General features: G+C 39.6%; 1 protein-coding gene across 4 annotated transcripts in view; it reads left to right on the forward strand.

Annotated features, from left to right (window-relative positions):
- The window catches only part of ZMYND8 (zinc finger MYND-type containing 8), a 97,964-nt gene that overhangs the window by 39,517 nt on the left and 43,678 nt on the right, over positions 1-14,769 (forward strand). For all 4 annotated transcript variants that reach the window (XR_012647834.1, XM_075011320.1, XM_075011321.1 and 1 more), the window contains 6 exons: positions 966-1,058; positions 1,861-1,948; positions 2,651-2,706; positions 7,004-7,081; positions 8,270-8,385; positions 9,722-10,200. Coding sequence is in view for 3 of the 4 variants with exons in the window: in XM_075011320.1 (XP_074867421.1) it covers positions 966-1,058; positions 1,861-1,948; positions 2,651-2,706; positions 7,004-7,081; positions 8,270-8,385; positions 9,722-10,200 (910 nt within the window). In the remaining variant the exon portion in view is untranslated. The remainder of the gene's footprint in view (positions 1-965; positions 1,059-1,860; positions 1,949-2,650; positions 2,707-7,003; positions 7,082-8,269; positions 8,386-9,721; positions 10,201-14,769) is intronic.

The raw sequence follows: 14,769 nt of genomic DNA on the forward strand, positions 1-14,769 counted from the left end.
CATGTACCACAACCCCAAGTAGTGCTGCTGTAAATCTCCAGCTATAAGCAGTGGATACTGAAACACCTTGGCTATGGCTACACTGAAGCCGTAACTCTAAATACCTTGTGCAAATTCTGTGATTGAGTTAACTTATTTTGAACTTGGTGCCATCCACATGGCACCACTGTTTGAAATAAGCAGCTATTTTGAAGTTTCTGCTATCGTTTGTACGACAAGGGACACCAGAACTGGAATACCACACTTGACACAGCGCTGGTATGTTGAGTGCGGTGTGTAGCTGTGGAGTTGCTATTCCAGGATACTTTTGTATCCTGAAATAGCAACTGTAGTGTAGCCATAGCCCTACAGTGGAGCACCCATAAGGTCAACCATCTCTAAGAATGTCAATTACTACACGAGGTGAGTATCTGCTTCTTCTTTGAGTGCTTGCTCATATCTATTCAAGTTAGATGAATGCATGCTGCATGCACCTAATTATCGGAAAGTGTTACCCTCACTGTGACCTGGGTCAGCTGTGGAGCCCCCTGGAGGTGCTGGTGCAGAGCCCTAACTATGACCCTGCTGAACCCACTGCTCCTCAGTTCCTTCTTACTGCCAGTGTAGGCTGTCCCCTGTGGTCAAGTACTCATTGCTATACCACATCTCCCTAGCTCTTTACTTTGTAAATAGTTCTCTTTGAATAGTCTATTGTTGTTTAGTTCGTCAGTGTTAGGCAGTCGTCAGGTGAAGAGTCTCTCTTAGGACTGGGACATGAAAAAGTCCTAGGGCTTCAAGCAGTGTAGCTCCCACTTGAAATCTATGCCAATAAGTGACCCCCACAACTATTGGTAGTTCCAAAGAAGGCCTTTTGCTCATACCTCCGAATTGGAAGTAGGTTTAGAGTAGGAATTTTAAATAGTGGGGTGGTGAAGCTATTCGGTATTGGTAATGCGTGGTTTGCTTATTTTTTCTCTTTTTAACAGACAGAGCCATTTCAGAAGCCAGTTTCACTGGATCAGCACCCAGATTATGCAGAATATATCTTTCATCCAATGGACCTTTGTACATTAGAAAAGGTTGGTTGGCAGTTGGAGGAAGAAGCTTTAAAGTTCAGTTACTTTAGTTGGTATGGAGTGGGGCAGTGTTTCCTGTAAGCTGAGCACTTGGGTGGCTGCCCAGGAGAGGTTCAGGTGCCACCCAGCTGATTTGTAGAGCACACACAGCCACCCACAGCCAGCAACATGTGTTTCTGTTGGTGGTACACATATGTTCATGCCTTGGTGCACACAACAAAATTTATTCTACCCACAGATGCAAAAAATTAAATGGAACAATGGAGTGGGCTGGTGGTTTTCATCTGGGACAGTAGTCAATCTACTGCCAGTGATTTGCTGCTAGCAGACATTTTTCTGTATATGTGGCGAATTCTCCAGCACACACCTCTGTGCTTTAATTTCACGTTTTATTGTGGGTAGATCAGATGTTCCAAACCACTGTATTATATTAGGTGTGCTGTAGCATGACCTCTATCTTTTAATATGCTCTTGGCTCATTAACCTTGTAACTGCAGGTAATGAGGGGAGTAGAGGAGATTGAACTTTCTGCATACAAGTATTGTGCACACATGATGCCCAGAAATTACCGATATTTCTTAAATTTGAAAGAATTTGCATACAGTGAATGTAATTTTAGAATAGAAGTAGTATGTGGGGTATGTTCTCATTCTAAAAACAGTTCTTGCATATTTCACAACGATATGATTGTCTGCACTAACATTTACTAATTAGGTGATTGATAGGAAAAAGAGAAGAGGGGCTGTCTCTTACATTGGGATATGATTTCTGCTTCCTGATAAATTTCTGATGTTGTTCTTTGCAGAATGTTAAAAAGAAAATGTATGGTTGCACTGAAGCATTTTTGGCTGATGCCAAATGGATTTTGCACAATTGCATTATTTACAATGGGGGTAAGTGTGTGCTTGCTTCCAGGAAACTAAAGTTGTGGAAGGAACTGTAGGAGTAAACTATAGTTTCTAGATTCATAGTTGATTAATATTAACTTCTCTGGTGCCCATAAAAATAGAGTATGTTTGGAGAACTGGTATATATGTAATCGTAGGAGCAAATACATTTTGTCTTCATTATCACACCACATGCTGAAAAACAGTACCAACTTAAAACGTGTGGTCTTCAGTGGCGTGCAGAATGGGGAGTGCTTTGTTAAGACATTAATTTAAGGAAAATTTATATATTTCATGTATCAGTTTTAAAAGAAACCCTTTAACAGTACAGTTGCGCTATTAATTAACAGCCTTCATGCAAATGTTGAGAGAATCAAGAGATAATTTCAGACTGAAACATGATTCTGAAGGGTACCCATCAGAATTGCTTCCACTTCAAACTGACTGTGGGGGGTCAAGAGTGTTTAGGGAAGTTTTCACATAGCTGTTGCCATATTACATGTGGGTTTAAGGATAAAATGGTATTTGATTGCTTTCAGAAGTGCCACATTTTCAGAGTTTAAAATGCGTTTTCAGATGTTTTTCCTGTCTAAATGAATCTATTTACTTCAATATTGAACTTTTTTTCAAGAAGGAAAATGCAATTTTTAAACTGTTTTTAGCACAGCAGTCATCTTAGTTGATCCTCTTTGCTTATCATTCCCTTAGGAAATCACAAATTGACACAAACAGCAAAAGTTATAATCAAAATCTGTGAACATGAGGTACGTATTCCCTAGTTCACTTGATTTTTTTCTGTCTGTATCAATTAAAATATGAAGAACGTTTTCATAGATTCATGTATAAAGTATAACATGTTTTATTTAATCATAGTTTAAGTATGATAGTCTTAAATTTGTTAGTTTTTTTTTCTTGTGCTGATATATGTGCAGCAATGGCTTTCCTGATGCTTTATGCAGGGCAGTGCTCAAATTTCTTCATTTAGGATACTGACAATACATGAGTCAAGCTTTTCTGGGTTTGTGTGTTTGGGAGTGTGTCAAAGAAAATAGGCAGCAAAATAGAAGCTATGTGGCTCCTGCAGTACATGTATTTTAAATGAATATTTGGAATCAGAAGTACAGAGGCCCAGATTTTCAGAATATCCATGCTTTTGTGTGTGTCAGTGACTTCAACTGCATGCAAAGGCCTGGTGAATGAAGGGTATGTCTACACTAGGACATTAGGTCAAATTTATTAAGATTGATTTTCTCACACCTGATTTTGTAAAGTGAAGGGTGTATATCCACACTGGCACATAAAGGTTCGACTTTGTCAGCAATGCACTGTGGGTACCTATCCCACAATTCATGCTGCCCTCTTGCATTGTGGGTTTGTGTCCTAGTGTTTGATGGGACAAAAATGTGCTGCAGGTCATTGTGAGTGTCATCAGCATCCCATAGGGAACTTGTATCCTCCCCCTCCATTTGGAAAGCAACGGCAGAAAGTGTTTTTGCTCCCTTATTTCATACCATGCAGACAGCATTACAAGTTTAGCATGGAACCCATATAGCTTAAAACAGTCGTGTCAAGTTTGAGCGCCTCAAGCATTGTGCTTTGGTATATGCAGAGCCTAAGCAGCCATGAGAATAATGAAGAGTCCAAGAAGGACATGGACATATATGAATGTGAGAGACTGGAGAGGAAGAACAGGAAGATGATGGCTGCACTTGGTGCTTTGTACACTGTGGAGTACCGGTTCTGGTGCTGTGAAACAAGCTGAGACTGGTGCGACTGCGTTTTTCTGCAGGTATCAGCAGTGGCTACAAAACTTCTACGTGTGTAAGGCCACTTCGTGGAACTTTGAATTGCTTTTCCCACCCTAAAGAGTCCTGATCTGACACTTCAGAAGCACGTGGCAATAGCTATGTGGAAGCTTGCAACGCCAGACAGCTACTGGTCAGTGGGCAATCAGTGCAGCCTGGACAAATCTACAGTGGGGACTACTCTGATCCAAGTAGAAGAGGCAATCAGTACCCTTCTGCTACAAAGGACAGTGACTCTGGGACTGTGCAGGACATAGTGGACAGTTTTGCTGCAATGGGATTCCCTAGCTGCAGCGGGGCCATAGATGGAAAGCACATCCATCTCTTCGCACCAGACCGCCTTGCCACAGAATACAGAAACTGCAAGGGGTACCTCTCCATAGTGTTGCAGGCATTGGTGAATCACAAGGGCCGTTTCACCAACATCAACATGGGATGGTTGGAAAAAGTGGATGATGTGTGCATCTTTAGGAGCTCTGGTCTGTTCAGAAAGCTGCAGAATGGAACTTTCCTCCCAGACAGGAAAATCATCATTGGAGATATAGAGATGCCAGTAGTGACCCTGGGTCATCTAGTTTATCGTTTGCTCCCTTGGCCAGTTAAGCTATACACAGGTAGCCTGGGCCAAAGGAAGGAACAGTTCAACTACAGGCTAAGCAACCACAGAATGGTAGTAGAATGTGCCTTTGGCCATTTAAAGCCAAGCTGAGGAGCCTCCTGACTTGGTTAGACCTTAGCAAAAGCAGTGTTCCCTTCATGGTGGCAGCCTGCTATCTGCTATGTACTATTTATGTGGAAGCAAGGGGGAGGAAAATTTCATTACATGCTGGAAAGCTGAGGGAGATCACTTCGCCAGTAGTTATGAGCAGCCAGACACCATGCAATTAGGAGAACACAGCAAGGTGTGCTGCTAATCAGGGAGGCTTTGAAAAATAGCTTTATGAATGCCCAGACAGCAACATGACAGTCATGTCCGTTGCTCGTAAGGAGGTGTCCCCTATATAATGTATATTGGCCTGTAAAGCCTGCAACACCCTTCTTGACCTCACCCCGTGCAACACAAGCAATAAAGACATGGATTTTGTGAGCTTGATCATTTTTATTCAGGGGACACCAAAGGAGTTCATGGCGTGGGATTAAGCAGTGGGTAAGCAAAGGCATTTTGCCATCGCAGGTAGGGGAATGTCAGCCTTCTGCTCTCAGCAGTGTCCCTGGGAGTGGAATGCAAGCCTTTCTTTGACTCACCCTCTTCTCTGCATTTTGGGGGGCCAGTGTGAGGAGGTCAGGGAACAAAGTGAGGACGGCATGTGCTTCAGCATGGGCTGCAGTGTGCCTCTGTGTTCCTGTGCTGGGCACTGCAGGAGCTTTGTTTGCTGCCTCATCAGCTGCACCATCTATTCATGGGTCTCCAGTTCATGCTATCTGAGAGCTCTCCTTTCATCCCCATTAGCTTGTCTTTTCTCCAGAGTGGTTCTCTTCCGCACATTTAACTGTGCCCTGTCCTTGCGAGTGGCTTCCATGTACTTCCCTGTCTTCCCCTGTTCATTTTATCCCGCAGATCTATTCTAGTCTAACGTCTGTGGGGAGGGGAGGGCAAGCAGTGGTCAAAGAGCCTGCTGTTGAGCACACTAGAACAAAACATAAGTGAAGGCGAGACGCTAAGGAGATACATTAACTGTAATTAAGTTTAACAGCACACAAAAGAATTTCATGAAAGAACCTCTGTGAAACACAGTAAGGATGTGTTCTATGCAAGGACAAATTTTTTAAGCATCCTCCATGCAGTAGGCACTGAACAGAGATCTTAAGGGACCTAATTGACATGATTTGCTTCCAGCCTTGTAAGGCACAGATGGTAGGGGGGATGCTTCCAAGCCTGTGATTGCAAAAGTAGTTTCTGCAGCTGGGCATGCTGCAAATAGTTGGGGTGAGGGGGTTTAGGGTCTGTGTTTAATGTCGGTCACCATGTGCTTCTCCTTCCCCTATGCTGGGGTATTGAGTCTTTCCCTTCCTCCAGGGGCCTAGGGAAAGAAGGGGAGGTGGAGAGAGGGAGGCAAGCATGGCAGAGCAGTTGTGTATTTCAGGCTTTGTGCAAGGAGAATCAGCGTTCCATCCTCGGACACATTAACAAGATGTTCTGGGGATGTTCTGTAGACCAAGCCGAAGTGATTAGTTGGATGTGTAAATGGTCATTTACCATTGTATTACAGCAGTATCGGTTGTGAAAGTCTGGGCCTGAGCATTTGGTTCTAGAAAATTAGAAATGACATTTTTAAACATAATTTATTTGAGCCATACCAGTTGCAAGCTGTCTAATGAGCTGACCATTTGTGTCTAAACTCACTGATTTCTATAGCTGTGGGTCATGCCATCACTACCCCCAATTCTTATAGGAAAGTTCTGAAAACCTGGTGATTCTGAATAATACCAATTAAAAGCATGTTATCTGATCTTCTTCCAGTTCTTCATTTAGTTATTAAAATAACTTTCACGTGAAAAATAAAATATTTTTGTCTGACTGTGCCCAAACTGTCTCTTTTCTCAAACTAAGATTCTATTTTTTGTCACTTGGACTCAGTTAAGAAATATAACCTGAAGAGTGATCTATGATACCACAGTAACAGAGGTAGCCTTGTTAGTCTGTATCATAACAAAACAAAAAGGCAATCATGTAGCAATTTAAAGAGTAACAAAATAATTTTAGGTTATGAGCTTTCCTGGGGCAGGCCCACTTCTCCAGATCTGAAGAAGTGGGTCTGCCCCGTGAAAGTTCATCATTTAATGAATTATTTTGTTAGTCTTTAAAGTGCTACATGACTGCTTTTTTGTTTTATTATGATACAACAGTATATTTTATCTATCAATCATAGGCATACTCTACAGTCGATAACTATTATATTTTTCTTTAACAGTGGTTAATTTTTCATAGTTAGTTTTAAAAGAAATAAATGAAGCTTAATCACGCTGATTCATCTGTCCTGAATAATATCTCATCAGAATCCTGCAGTGTATCTTTCCCATGTAAAATGTTCTGTATGATGTTGCCTGCCACCAAATATGGGGAAGAGTAAGTGCTTCTCAAAGCCATGTTGTAATGACTTGGCAAAAAGTATAATGATCTACACAGTGATCTGTGGCTGCACATTTTCCTCCTAATGATAGTTGCAACATAGGTAGGTGGAATAGACTAATAATGTTTTATTCACAGCTGAGATTGTTTTGAATTCTGTTGTAGCCACTCACTTTCTTGTTGCAGATGAATGAAATCGAAGTGTGTCCAGAATGTTATTTAGCTGCTTGCCAAAAACGAGAGAACTGGTTTTGTGAGCCTTGTGTAAGTCAAAGTTGTTTGTGATGTAACACCTTTTTTAAAAAAAAAAAAAGTTAACATTAAGTATATGTGAATATATTGCTTCTTGTGCCTCTTGTTTTAAATGTGGGGGGTTACACATCTGGATCAAGGGGAAAAGGATTCAGAGGCTGCTTGTAGCTGCAATAAATATGAACAGTAGAATGTTGAGTTTCTTGGTGTGCTGATTTGCATGTCCATGCTCATCATAGTGGATCCAAATGGATTTTTTGGTTCTGGGGAACAAACAAACAAGTTAGGGATTTTCTTAAACATACCTTCTTCAATTTTATCAAAGATGTGTACTGTTACAAAGGGATATGTACAGTCTGATGATTAGACAGCATTGAAATCCAGTTCTGGATGATGGAAATATTTTAAAAGTGGCTTGAGTCTGCTTCCTAGTCACCTGGCCACCAAAGAAAATATCCTTATTCTTGGGTCATCTGTGCTTACCCATGGCACTTGGAAGCTGGGTGGGATGTTTAATATATGAATATGCATTTCTATACACATGGCCTTGAAAATGTAGCTTGCATGTGTTCTCATTTTGATATTTTTAATATCTCACTTGGTATGCATAAACCTATAACAGGCGTGTATATTAAGTCACAACTTCTCAAGCAGACATCTATAATTCAAGAGCCAGACCCTGAAAGCCTTCTGCATGCATTATTCTGTTGGTTTCAGGGGATATGAGAGAGCTTTGAAGACCCACACACAAACGTACAGAAAGTGCACCAAAAGTTTAGGACAGGGAAAGGAAAAATCTCAGAATATCATGTTCGAAGGTGTCAGAATGCTGGGGCTGTTCAACAAATAGTTGCTTACGTTATTTTGAGGGATTTACTGTGTTTTCTCAAACATATATTTGGTTGATGCTTTAGATTTTAAAAATTATAATCATTATTAGACTCCTTTCTAGCTGTTGGGATGTGCATAAACTAAAAACTGCAGCATAATGTACAGTTTGCTGAATAGTGATTGTCATGGAAATAATCATTGGGTAATAAGCTCTTCAGACAGAGATTGTGTTTTCTTGTTTGAAAAGTGCCTTGTTTGTCTTGTAGCAGTCTAAATAATGAATGCAATAAAAATACCCTGTGTGTCAGAATTTGGAAAATAATTTTACTTACAGTATTTTCTTACTGTGTGCTTTGCATCTTCCTGTAGAGCAATCCCCATCCTTTGGTCTGGGCTAAGCTCAAAGGCTTTCCGTTCTGGCCTGCTAAAGCACTGAGGGATAAAGATGGGCAAGTTGATGCCCGTTTCTTTGGCCAACATGACAGGTAGGGATTCAGTCAAAGGACAAGTGAATTGGTTGTGCTTTCTAAATTGTTGTGATAATTCTGCACTGCTAGAATAAGTTTACGCTGTCTCATATTTGAATGTGACAGAGATAGCCATGTTAGTCTGTATTCTGTCAAAACAAAAAAGCAGTCAAGTAGCACTTGAGAGGCTAACAAAATAATTTATTAGGTGATGAGCTTTCGTGGGACACATGGCTATTTGGCCAGTTGATCGTGGCTAGTTGGCTTGAACAATAAATATATTTTCAGAATAATGTGGCTAGTTTGCTGTAGCTTCAGAACTGGTTTGAACAGTGGCTGTCCCCATTCTCTGGCCAATGTACTTTCATTTATGTACTCTCTGAGGTTATGGAATAAATAAGTCAGAGCTCTTAGAATTTTACAGTCACCTATGTGTTTGGTGGATCGGGAGCTGGATAGTTACATTAAATCACTCAAAATAAAATGAATTCTCCAAACCATCTCTAATGCACCTGTCTGCTAGAACTTCAGAGTGTACTGCACAGTACAGATACCATTTTGCACTGTAAAGAATGTTTATGCCACAACTACTAAACCATCCTTTCTAAACACACACTGATTGGCTTTTCTACTTTGATCCTAATCCCAGCCAGCCTAGATTTTAAGATTGTTCTTAGGACCTCTTTTTACAGTTTTCACTGAATTTTCTTGGTGAGGAGTCATTTCACTGGTTATTAACAGAGAGAAAACCGTGCTAGTCTATATACTACAAAACAAAAAAGCACTAAAGTAGCACTTTAAAAACTAACAAAATAATTTATTAGGTGAGTTCTCATGGGACAGGCCCACTTCTTCAGACCATAGCCATACCAGGAGTCTGTTCTGATATGGCTATGGTCTGAAGAAGTGGGTCTGTCCCTTGAAAACTCACCTCATAAATTATTTTGTTAGTTTTTAAAGTGCTACTTTACTGCTTTTTTGTTTGCACTGGTTATGTTTCTGAGTAAAAAACAAAAGATTAGTCTCAGAGGGGTAGGTGTATTAGTTTATAGCTTCACAAATACCAAGCAGTCCTGTAGCACCTTTAAAGACTAAAAAATTTATTAACAAATTTTGTGGGCAAGACCCCCTTAACAGATTAGTGAAATCTCAAGGACAAACTGTTTACCAAAATAACTATTAACTATGCAAGATTAAAGTAAGAGACCATTCACTTTTTTTTTTTTTTAGATGGTATATTTTATGCTTGTTTCGGGATGTTGTATTAAAATAATATGGGTTAAAAAATACTGGTGTCAAATAAGCAATGCCGAATTTAAAGTTATATCTTTTTATTTTAATGTTTTGTATTTAGGGCCTGGGTTCCAATAAATAATTGCTACCTCATGTCTAAAGAAATTCCTTTTTCTGTGAAAAAGACTAAAAGCATCTTCAACAGTGCAATGCAAGAGATGGAAGTTTATGTTGAGAATATCCGTAGAAAGTTCGGAGTATTTAATTACGCACCTTTCCGGACGCCATATACCCCCAACAACCAATACCAAATGTTATTAGACCCTGCAAACCCAGCAGCTGGAACTGCAAAGACAGACAAACAAGAAAAAATCAAACTGAACTTCGACATGACAGCATCACCGAAGATTCTAATGAGCAAATCTATGCTGAGCAACACTGGTCGAAGAATTTCCTTGACGGATATGCCACGTTCACCAATGAGTACAAACTCATCAGTTCACACTGGTTCCGATGTTGAGCAGGATGCAGAGAAAAAAGCAACCTCAAGTCATTGTAGTGCAAGCGAAGAGTCCATGGACTTCATTGACAAGAGTTCAGGTAAAATTTGGGGAAAGAGGGATGCTGCATTTAGTTAAAAACATTTTTCTTTTTTTACTAAATGTAATTTAAAAAGACATACTTCTTCATCTGGCAGTTTACAAGGAAGTTGTAGCAGATGGGAACTATTTAATTTCATGTGTCAAAAGGCACAGAAAATAAGCAGAATTGAATTGCATCAAGGAACATTTAGTTTAAATAGCAGAAAAATTTTGTAACTGTCCAAATGAGTGCTTATGTAGTTGCCATCACTAGAAGCTTGATAGGCAAGTGTTAGGACAAATTTAAAAATAATAAGGACTGTACTACTGTCTGCCTTATCCACCATTGCATTTGTCTATTGAAGTTAATGGAGTTACATCAGAGTAAAGCCTTACAGTACCAAGAGCAGATTGGATAAGAGGAAACATGGTCTAGTGGTTAAAGCTCAGGATTGGGAATTACAGATTATTTTGTTCCCAGCTGTGCTACAGAGTTGAGCAAATCATTTAGCTGGGATTTTTTTCTTCTATAAAGTGAGAAACAAACCAGCAGTTGTGCAGCACTTTAAAGATTAACAAAATAATGGATTAGGTGATGAGCTTTCATGGGACAGATCTACTTCCTCAGAAACATCATATATATGTCACAGAGGAGTTCTGAAAATTGATTACTAAATGAATGTAAAATTTTTTGTGATTCTTGGAAAAAAATTTCTGCACATAGGGAACAAGAAGGAAGGAAGGTAGATGTGGTCCCTTTTGACTCTGTTGAGTCTGCAGTTCAATCACAAGCTTTAGATTTTTTTTTTGAATGCTGCTATAATAATAAACTTAGGGTAAGCTTTTTCTCATTGTGCCTAGTAGGTGGTATCTTATACCAGAGGTGATGCAGATGTGACTTGAGCACAGTTTGTCCCCAACTTGAGAGAGCATGAAAAGTGCCTGCTTTTCAGAGAATACGTTCTTAAAGAATTGTTTAACTGCCATCACTAATACTAGGTGCTATTACTAATACTATTTGATTATTAATACTATTTCCAGGGAACTAATAACAGCAGTTTTTAAAGGTAGGGGAAATGATGTAGTTAAATGATATTTAACAAGTAATGTAAAGGATTTCATATAAAATGTGGAAACTCTGGAAAAACCAGGTAATACAGCTTCAAATGTAATAATAGAAAGGAGTGAGTTCTCAAATGTTGCTCATCTTAAAACCCATACCCTAATTCAAGAAACTAGCATTCATGTTTCTCAGTCTAGAGCAGGGAAATTAATGCATGAGATGTTTTCTTTGTCATTAGGTTGCTTAAATTTCTCAGTTGCTCTTCTGCCTTGCTGTAGCGTCTTTTATCTTGCAGAGGCATTTAAGAATTACATTTCCTTCAAAATGCTTATACGGAAGCTGAACAAATCTTTTTTTGAACCAGTTTGTATCTTGTCAGAGGCACACATTTTTTTCAGTGTCTGGGTGATTGCACCAATAATGTACACCTTTCTGAATCTCATTTTTGTTTAATGACAAACTCTCTGGTAGAACATCTGCTAATGTGTGTGGTGGTCAGGAAGGAGCAGCTTCTGTACAAGCTGCCTTTTGCTTTATAGAGCAGGGTTGCTGATAGCAGAATCAGTGCTTGATACTCCTTGTTAGAGTGTTTATGATCTTGTTAATTGCCATTCTCCTTTGAAGTTCCTTAATGTAAGGAATTGTAATGCAAGTTCTATTTGTTTCTCTTCATTTGGGAAAAGACAACATCTTTGATTTCAGGGTATGATGGAAATTTGTTTTTTGGGAAATATTACTCTTCTTGAAGAAATATTTAATTTGTATTTTACAATCACTTCTTTTAAAATTGAGGAGTATTTTGGATCTTCTTGCCAGTACCTCCAGGTACTCTTTGTGGGCCTCCACAGTCACAGTCAACACTGCAAATGACTATCTTAAATGGAGTTACAAAGGGCGCGATCCATAGTCTACACAGACTGAAGGATGCCTAGAAAGTCTTGCCAGTAGTGCCACTATTTAAGTTCCAGTCCTGCTTTCACTGATTTGATTAAAATTAGATCATTTATTTTCAACTTTTCTAGTTAGGGATACAGTGTTGGAAACAATAAGGCAGTTTGCAACCTATGTTAAGCACTTTAAGAGAAAAATTTTAAATATTGAACAAAATGTTTACTTTAGTAACTTTTTGGTGTGCTCTGCTGTTCGTATAAACTCAGTAGAGTCAAAACATTCAGAAGTATAAACAGAAGTCCATTTTTTAAAATTTATTATTGTTGCATAATTCCATCTAATCACTTGATATCTTCAGACATTTGTCAAGCTATGTTATATGCACATTACTTGTCCTGTAGTCACCAAGCACTTACAGGCTAAATGTCATAAGGCAATAGTAAGACTCTTTCTCTCATGCTACTTTAAGTCTTCAGTTATCTTTGAATGAGAGGCTCCAGTTACAACATAGTTCCCGTCTGTGGAATACGCAGAATCTTGGATGTTTAGAAACAACCCAGATTTGATTAGAATACTGTTGGTGATCTTTCTGCACTGTAAAAGGGGCATACTGCAGTTGCAGGAGTTTAAGTCCTGTGCAGGTTGTGGGAAGCCTATGTGTAAGGGTGACGCGCACAAATCTTGCTTGAAGTGTCTGAGAGGGAGACTGGGTGTCTGGACTGAGGTGGAGATGGACATAGGAAATGGACATGTTGAGAGCCTCTGGATTAAGCTAAAAGGGGTAAAAAACAAGGATGATGTCCTGCTAGGAGTCCACTACAGGCCACCTACCCAGATGGAAGAGGTGGATGAGGCTTTTGTTAAACAACTAACAAAATCATCTAGGGCCAGTATTTGGTGGTGATGGGGGACTTCAACTATCCAGATATATGTTGGGAAACTAACACAGTGACACACAGACTGTTCAATAAGTTCTTGGACTGCACTGGAGACAGTTTTTTGTTTCAGAAGGTTGAAAAATCTACTGGGGGGAAGCTGTCCTAGATTTAATTTTAAGAAATAGAGAGGAACTGATTGAGAATCTGAAAGTGGAAGGCAGCTTGGGTGAATGATCGTGAAATCATAGAGTTCACAATTTTAAAGGAAGGAAGGAAGGGAGAACAGCAAAATACAGACAAAATATTTCAGGAAGGCAGATTTTGGTAAACTCAGAGAGCTGGTAGGTAGGGTACCGTGGGAAGCAAGACTGAGGGGAAAAACAATGGAGGAGAGTTGGCATTTTTTCAAAGGGACATTAAGGACCTAAAAACATGCTATTCCTCTGCGTAGGAAAGAGAAAATATGGCAGAAGGCTGCCTTGGCTTAACCAGGAGATCATGTGTGATCTCAGAATAAAAAAAGGAATCATATAAAAAAATGGAAACTAGGACAGATTACAAAGCATGAATATAGGCAAACAACACAGGAATGCAGGGGCAAGATTAGAAAGGCAAAGGTGCAAAATGAGCTCAAATTAGCTACAGGCATGAAGGGAAACAAGAAGCCTTTTATAAATACATTAAAAGCAAGAGGAAGACCAAGGATTCCGGTAGGCCCATTGCTCAGTGAGGAGGGAGAAACAGTAAAGGGAAGCTTGGAAATGGCAGAGATACTTAGTAACTTCTTTGTTTTGGTCTTCACTGAGAAGTCTGAGGAAGGAATGCCTAACGTAGTGAATGCTAGTGGGAAAGGGGTGGGTTTAGAAGATAAAATAAAAAAAGAACAAGTTAAAAATCACTTAGGAACGTTAGATGTCTGCAAGTCACCAGGGCCTGATGAAGTGCCTCCTAGAATACTCAAGGAGCTGATGGAGGAGGTATCTGAGCCATTAACTATCATCTTTGGAAAATCATGGGAGACAGGAGAGATTCCAGAAGACTGGAAAAGGGCAAATATAGTGCCCATCTATAAAAAGGGGAAATAAGAACAATGCAGGAAACTACAGATGGGTCAGTTTAACTTCTGTGCCAGGAAAGGTAATGGAACAAGTAATTAAGGAAATCATCTGCAAACACTTGGAAGGTGGTAAGCTGATAGGGAACAGCCAGCATGGATTTGCAAAGAACAAATCATGTCAAACCAATCTGATAGCTTTCTTTGATAGGATAAAGAGCCTTATGGATAAGAGAGAAGCAGTGGATGTGGTATACCTAGATTTTAGTAAGGCATTTGATACGGTCTCGCATGATATTCTTATCAATAAACTAGGCAAATACAGCTTAGATGGGGCTCATTTAAGGTGGGTAAAAAAACTGGCTGGATAACCGTACTCAGAGAGTAGTTATTAATGGTTCTCAATACTGCTGGAAAGGCATAAGAAGTGGGGTTCTGCAGGGGTCTGTATTGGGACCGGTTCTGTTCAATATCTTGGTCAGCGATTTAGATATTGGTATAGACAGTATGCTGCTTAAATTTGCAGATGATACCAAGCTGGAAGGGGTTGCAACTGCTTTGGAGGATAGGGTCAAAATTGAAAATGATCTGAACAAATTGGAGAAATGGTCTGAAGTAAAGAGGATGAAGTTTAATAAGGACAAATGCAAAGTGCTCCACTTAGGAAGGAACAATCAGTTTCACACCTACAGAATGGGAAGC

Source organism: Carettochelys insculpta, chromosome 17 (assembly GCF_033958435.1).
Source record: "Carettochelys insculpta isolate YL-2023 chromosome 17, ASM3395843v1, whole genome shotgun sequence".
NCBI classification, from domain to species: domain Eukaryota; kingdom Metazoa; phylum Chordata; order Testudines; family Carettochelyidae; genus Carettochelys; species Carettochelys insculpta.